Source organism: Marmota marmota, unplaced genomic scaffold (genome assembly GCF_001458135.2).
Source record: "Marmota marmota marmota unplaced genomic scaffold, marMar, whole genome shotgun sequence".
Lineage (NCBI taxonomy): Eukaryota > Metazoa > Chordata > Mammalia > Rodentia > Sciuridae > Marmota > Marmota marmota.
The window spans coordinates 13503742-13510809 of NW_025999977.1; the positions used below are offsets into that span (position 1 = coordinate 13503742).

General features: G+C 36.2%; 1 protein-coding gene across 2 annotated transcripts in view; it reads left to right on the forward strand.

The window, feature by feature from the left end:
• The first annotated feature begins 957 nt into the window (after positions 1-957).
• Positions 958-7068, forward strand: part of Fancl (FA complementation group L) — a 62931-nt gene continuing 56820 nt past the window's right edge. For both annotated transcript variants that reach the window (XM_015479650.2, XM_015479651.2), the window contains exon 1: positions 958-1087. In XM_015479650.2, the coding sequence (XP_015335136.1) occupies positions 992-1087 (96 nt within the window). In that variant the 5' untranslated portion in view covers positions 958-991. The remainder of the gene's footprint in view (positions 1088-7068) is intronic.

Here is a 7068-nt window from a genome sequence, read left to right on the forward strand (position 1 = left end):
AAGCCTGGTGGTGGTGAGGGTCGAGGTACTGAAAATGAAAAAGAATCTTCCGAAGTCCAATTTCATTTGAGGGCAGTACAGATGGAAGGGGTGTATTTTATTTATCTTTGCACAACCATTGGCATATTATAATGATGTTTGACACACAGCAGGATTCGAAAATGTGATGCATTGACTACTAATAGGAATATCAAATAGCTATATGGTAAATATTAATAAGTTTCTTATTTAATCAGCCCTTAGTAAAAAGGAATAGATCCCATTCCTGAGTTAGGAAAAAAATCAAAACAAAACAAAACAACAACAACAAAAAAAGAAAAGAAAAAAATGCTTAGAGGAAAAAAAAAAAAAACAAAAAAAACCTATAGGAAGGGCTGTCAGAGAAAAATTAAGTTTATCTAATCTATCAGCAAACTTCTTTATGTTTTGGCTTATGTGTTTGCATTTGTAGTACACCAAAACCTGAGTTGGATAGAGGTTGACTCGAATTTTCAGCAATTTATATGTGTCTCTCAAATATAATATCTGATTAAAAATGGTAAAGCATAGAACTATACTGCAATGTACGTGATATTTTGAATGTATTATAATATATTGATTATTATATACAGAATAAGTGATAGTGCATGCTGAGGGCATATAGGTGACCCTCTTGAATGAGAACAACAGCGAAGAAGGGGAGTGCATTAACTGGTCCAACATGCAGGCTGTAAAATCCATCAGTGCTGGAGGAAATGCAACCCAGAAGTTGTAGCAGTCTTTCAATAAAAGCAAATAAAATCACCAAAAGCTTCTTTGAACAATCAAGACTAGAAGGATCCCCAGCGGCCGGACCTGCGGCCTGAGAGCCTTCTTCCAGGCGCTCAGATGGGGCTCAGGGGCCTGGATGCTCACTTCCGCCCTTGAAGCCCAGCTCTTCCCGCCAAACTGGCTGCGGGGACCGGGGCCAGCGGGCGCCGGCGGAACTGCGCATGCTCGGCGTTGTGGCGCAATGGCGGGAACGGAGGGGACTCTGTTGCGCCAGTTCCCGCTGTTTCTGCCCCAGAACCGGGCGAAAACTGTGTATGAGGGATTCATTTCGGCTCAGGTACTCGCCCAGTTGTTGCACTCTCGCTAAAAGAGCCTCCGGCGTGGCGCCCAGGGCTCCGGAGTCTGCGACGGGCGGGGGTTAGCGACCCGGACCGGAGGGGATGCAGCGGGACAGCGCGGGACGGGTCCCAGACGCTGGGGGGACAGCGGCTCCTTGAAGCCAGACTCTCGCCGCCTTCCTTCGCCAGGCGGCGTCCCCCTTCGGTTTGGTGCTGGTCACCCGCAAGCCCCCGCTATTTGTGTTGCTTTGGGGGGGGGAAACCTCAGTTTGTTCCTCTGCCGAATCCGGGGTACCTGAGCACCTCTAGCTGCGAGGTTTTGTAGGAAATCTTAATAACAACGGAATTAATTACCTGTACCGATTCTAGCATTCTCATACGGAGTTCATTACACTAGTAACACGTGCAAGGTCTTGAAGTTTGTAGAGTGTTTTCCAGACACAGTATCTCAAGCCTCAGCCCTGTGGCAGAAAAATATTCTGGTTTTGATAGTTGAGGAAATCAGATCAGGGGAGACAAGTTGAAAAACTTGTCCACAATCTTGCATCACCTTCCCTTGAACTCAGGCTGATTCCAATCCCGGATATTTTCCTTTCACGTTGTAGGAAGATATCTTAGGTTAGGATTTTGAATACGGACTTTTCCTCTCTGAACATGACACTCATTCCTGTCCCCTTCACTCCTCCCAGCCAGCACAGCATACGTAACTGTTTAAGGAGAGGGATGATATCTTAGCAATTACTTTATGTCTCAAAAATATTAAGTGCATTATCAAATCCACTTGCTAAATGAAAATTGTCCCAAGGAGTTTCAGAAGATGAAATTAATCAGAATGTTCTGTGATTAGTGAAAGATTATATTTACTTTCTAATTCATGTGACCATCACAGAAAGTAGAGATTAAAATTCATTATTACATATGGAAGAAAAACCTACCGTTCCTTCCTCAATTGTTGAATTACCTAGTTAAAAAAATACTACTTGATTTCATACAGTGGTTAGAAAAGTTGAAAAAGTAGCATTAAATTATTATTATTTTTTTAAAGGAATCCTGTTACACCTAGTTTTAGGCAGTTTTTGAGGGAAATACTTTATATATGTGTCTGCATCTGCTAACATCCTTTAGAAAAGTTGCAGCTATCAGAATTGGATAAAATTTTTAATGACCTTTGCCCAAAGTTACAATTCTAATTTGTACCTTCCTTAAATAGCTTTCATATTTTTTTTTTTTTACTTAGGACTACTGGGTTTTGAATCCAGGGTCTCCTGCATGCTAGGCCTGCACTTCACCACTGAGCTACATTCCCTAGCCCTTTTTAAATTTTATTTTGAAACAGAGTCCTCCTAAATTGCCTAAGCTGATCTTGAACTTGCAGTCCTTTTGTCTCAGCCTTCTGAATAGCTGGAGTTAAAGGTGTGGGCCAAAGCTCCCAGTTTAAGCAGCTTGTTTATATCAATCTAAACATTATTTGTCTAAAAATGTTTTCTGCATATTTCATATTTATAGAGAAGTAGCAAGGGTGACCAAAGAATTCTAGTATATTTATTAAAATTCATCAGTTTACATTTGACCCCCTTTGATTTATTCTTGAGTGTGGAATGTGTTTGTGGGAGCATATCTACTCATTATTTTCCTGAACCATTTGAAATTAAACCATAGACACACTCTCTTGTTATCCCTAAATACTTAAGCATACACTTCATAAAAACAGGGATACATTTATACATAACCATAGTACATTTACTAAAAGCAGGACATTTAATTATGGTGTAATACCTTTTCTAACCTAGAGTCCATATTTAAATATTGTTAATGGTATGTATAATTACATACTTTATACTTCCTTCATTCCCCATTATTCTGATGTAAAATCTTGAATTAAATTTGTCATGTTGTAGTGGCACCCCTCCTCCACACACACACAAAAATCTTAACTGGGCTTCTCCAGAAATCTTCACCATGGCTTATTTTAGGACTGTCAGCAAAAGAGTCTCTACAAAAGAGTTCAATGTAGATAAACTTCCTATTTTCGTGTTGCCCTATTTTACTTGGCCACTAGCCTGGGAGAAATCGGCACTCCAGGTGCTGGACACCCCTCACAAACATTTATCCAGTATAGTAGTTTGTAGATGTTGTCCTTATACATACTGACATGTAGTGTTTCTCATCATCATTTTTTTAGAAGTTATGGAATTTCTATTTGTAGTTCCTTTGAACCCCTGAGTTGTTTACTAGAAAGTTTTAAAAAATTTTTGGTGAAAGTTTCTACTATTAGATTCTTATCTCTTGAATGAGTTTTGGTAGTTTGTGTTCATCAAGGAATTTATTCATTTCATTTTGGTTTTTAAATTTGTGAGCTTAAAATTTTTTATAATAGCCCCTTATTGTCTTTAGCATCTGTGATGATACTTCTTTTATTGGTTATCTTTTGCAGTATGATGATTCCAAACCTTAGTGGTTTAAAATTACAAACACTAATCATCTCTGTTTTAGTGGATCATGAATTTGGGATCGATTTAATTGGTAAATCTTGATTGAGTCTGTCACGAACTTGCAATAAAGTTGTTTGCCAAGATGATGACTTTGATTATTCAAAGGTTGAATAGTTTGAGGATTTGCTTCCGAGATTATTCATACACACAGCTAGTGGCTTGAGTCTTCTGCTTTTGACAGGGAGCCTCATGTTCGCATCACATGGACCTGCATAATATTGCTTGACTGTCATCACAGCATAGCAGCTAGCATCTCAGAGTGAGTGATAAAAGAACAAGCAGAAAGCTGCACATTATCTTTTTTCCTTAGCCTCTTAAGTCACACGATTTTACCTGTATTTTATTCTATTTGTTAGAAGCAAGTCTTCAAGTACAGTCCATATTCAAAAGAAATGACATCAGGCACCAACTCCTAAAGGTAGAAGTCGTCAGATAATTCATGGATATATTTTTTAAAATGCTTTTTTGTTCTATTTCCTTCTACTGGTAATTTGTGCCTTATCTATTTTTCTCTGGGCATCTGGATACAGGTTTATCCAGATACCTTTGTGTTATTGACTTATAATTTAATATTGTATTAGCTATAGAGCAAACTTGTATGATTTTAACCCTTAAATTTACTGAGACTTATTTTATGGCCCAGAATCTTGTCTCTTTTGGTATATATTCTGTTTATACTTGAAAAAAAATATGTTGCCATTGGATGGGGTTTTCTATAAATATGAGTTAGATCAAGTTGATTTATAATACTATTAGAGTTTTTCTATACCCTTATTTTTGTGTGTTACTTGTTCTATCAATTAGTGAGGGGGTGTTAAAATCTCCAACTAGTAAGTTTTCTTATTTTACTTTTAAAATTTTTATTGGTACATTATAATCATTCATAATAGTGGGATTTCTTGGTAATGTATTTGTACATGCATACAATAGAAAAGTGTACTATTGTCAGTTTTGTTTCTTAGTACCTTCACTTTTCTTCTCCTGTTCAGTTTTTCAGTTTCTGCTTTCATTTTTATTAGTTTGTCCTTCACATAATTTGAAGTTTTGTTATTATTTACATAAACTTTTAGGGGCATAAACTCTTGGAAAATTGATTTCTTTATAATTATGAAATGACCCTTTTTATTCCTAATAATCTTTTCTTTGAAATCTGTATTTTCTGATACAAATATAGTGATGCCAGCTTTCTTTGGTTTAGTTTCTCTTTCCATACTTTAAACTTATTTGGATCTTTACAGTGAGTTTCTTTCTGGACTTTGCTTTTTTACGGAGTCTAACAATCATTGCCTTTTACTTGGGCATGCTTAGACCATTTACATTTAATGTGATTTTTGATATGGTTGGATTTAAATATTCTGTTTTGCTGTTTTCTTTTTGTCTAATGTGTTCTTTATTTTTTCCTTATTTTTCTGCATTTTACATTCCTTATTTTTTTATATTCCTGCATTTTACATTCCTTATTTTCCTTATTTTTCTGCATTTACATTTTACATGCACGTTCTTTTTATGATTCTGTTTCATCTCCTTTGTTAGCTTTTTTACTATATGTTTGTCAGACTGTTTTCTGTTGCTACAACTTTGTACTGCAGACTGGATAATTTATAAAGAATGCTGTTTGTTTAACTAATAGTTCTGGAGGCTGAGAAGTCAGGAGCATGATGCTGGCCTCTTATCACCTTTGGCTAAGGCCTTCTTGTTGCATCTTTACATGATAGAGAACTTCACATGGTGTGAAGAGCAAGATAACTGGCTTGGGTCTCTGTTGCTCTTCTTATCAAGTCACTAATGGCATCATATGGGCTCAATTCTCTTGGCCTCTTGTAATTGTTAATTATCTCCCATAGGCTATTAATATATGATTTAGGGGATTAACTTTCCAATACAAGAATTTCAGGGGACTTACCAAAGCCTAGAAGTATTTGTTTTTTGTTTTTGTAAGTAGCTGCTTAAAAGTTTATAGTATATATCTTAAAACTGTCATGATCTACCTTAAAGTAATATTAGGATTCTATTTTATATGCAAAATTGATTTATTAGCTATATGATTTTATCCCTCATTCTTTGTGTGTGTTTTCTTTAGGGCTCACAGTATGCATCTTTTAATTTATCACGATCTGCTTTCATGTATACCACTTCCCTAAGGAATCTCGTGACAGTGTACTTTTTAAAAAAATATATATTTTCAGTTGTTGATGGACCTTTATTTTGTTTATTTATTTATATGCAGTGCTGAGAATCGAATCCAGTGTCTCACACGTGCTAGGCAAGCACTTTACCACTGAGCCACACCACCAGCCCAGTATCATACGACAGTATAGTTTCATTTCTTATCTGCTGGTCCTTGTGCTATTGTCACATACTTTCTCTTATAATCCCACCAATGTGGTTATTGTGTGTGTGTGTGTGTGTGCGTGTTGCTAGGGATTGAACCCAGGGCCTTGTGCATGCGAGGCAAGCATTCTACCAACTGAGCTATATCCCCAGCCCAACCAATGTGGTTATTAATTTTGGTTTAGATGATTATTTTAATTAATAAACTAAAAATAGTTTTAGATTTAAAGAAGACTTGAACTGGTGATACTGCATTTCTATCCCCATTGCCTTTTCCACATAGTTTCTCCTATTATTTCTTTATTTTGGTCCTGGAAATCAAACCCAGGGCATTGAGTGTGCTAGGCAAGTGCTGTATCCCTGAACTACATCCCCAGCCCTCTGTTATTATTAACATCTTCATATTAGTATGGTGTGTTTGTTATAATTAATGATTAATGATTTGGTTGATGTTAAAAATATTTATACATTTATTAATTTAATTTCATACTTCATTAAGATTTCCTTACCTTTACCTAATTTTTTCCCCCTCTCCTGGGATCCCACCTAAGATACCACCTTACATTTAGTTATCATATCTCCTTAGGCTTCTATTGGCTATGACATTTCCTCAGGCTTTTCATGTTCTTGATGACCTTGACTCTTTTATGAATATGAAATGGCTTGATTTTTTGAGGAAGTACAAGTTAGATTTATCATAGGATATTCATTTATTGGAATTTGGTTGATATTTCTCCTGAGTTAGGGTTATAGGTTTTTAAGAGGAAGATCACAGAGTTAAAGTACCATTTCATTTTATTAAGGGTACAGTCAATTAATATCACTGATGATGATTGATCCTGGCCTTGATCATTTTGCTGATGTAGTATTTGTCAGGCTTCTTCACTGCAGTCACTGTTTTCTCCCTTTTTAATATTATACTCTCTGAAAAGAAGTAACTATAAGCAGTCCCAGCTTGAAGAGTGGGAATTAGTTTCTCTTTTATGATTAATCTGAAATGCTGCATGGGAAATTTGTTTATTCTCCCTTATTTATTCATTAAATTATTTATTTACACAAGTATGATTTATGGGCACTTATTTTATATTTTGGTTTATAAACTAATACTATTTCATTGCTCAAATTGCTTTGCAACAGTCAGTTCCCCCCCCCCCCCC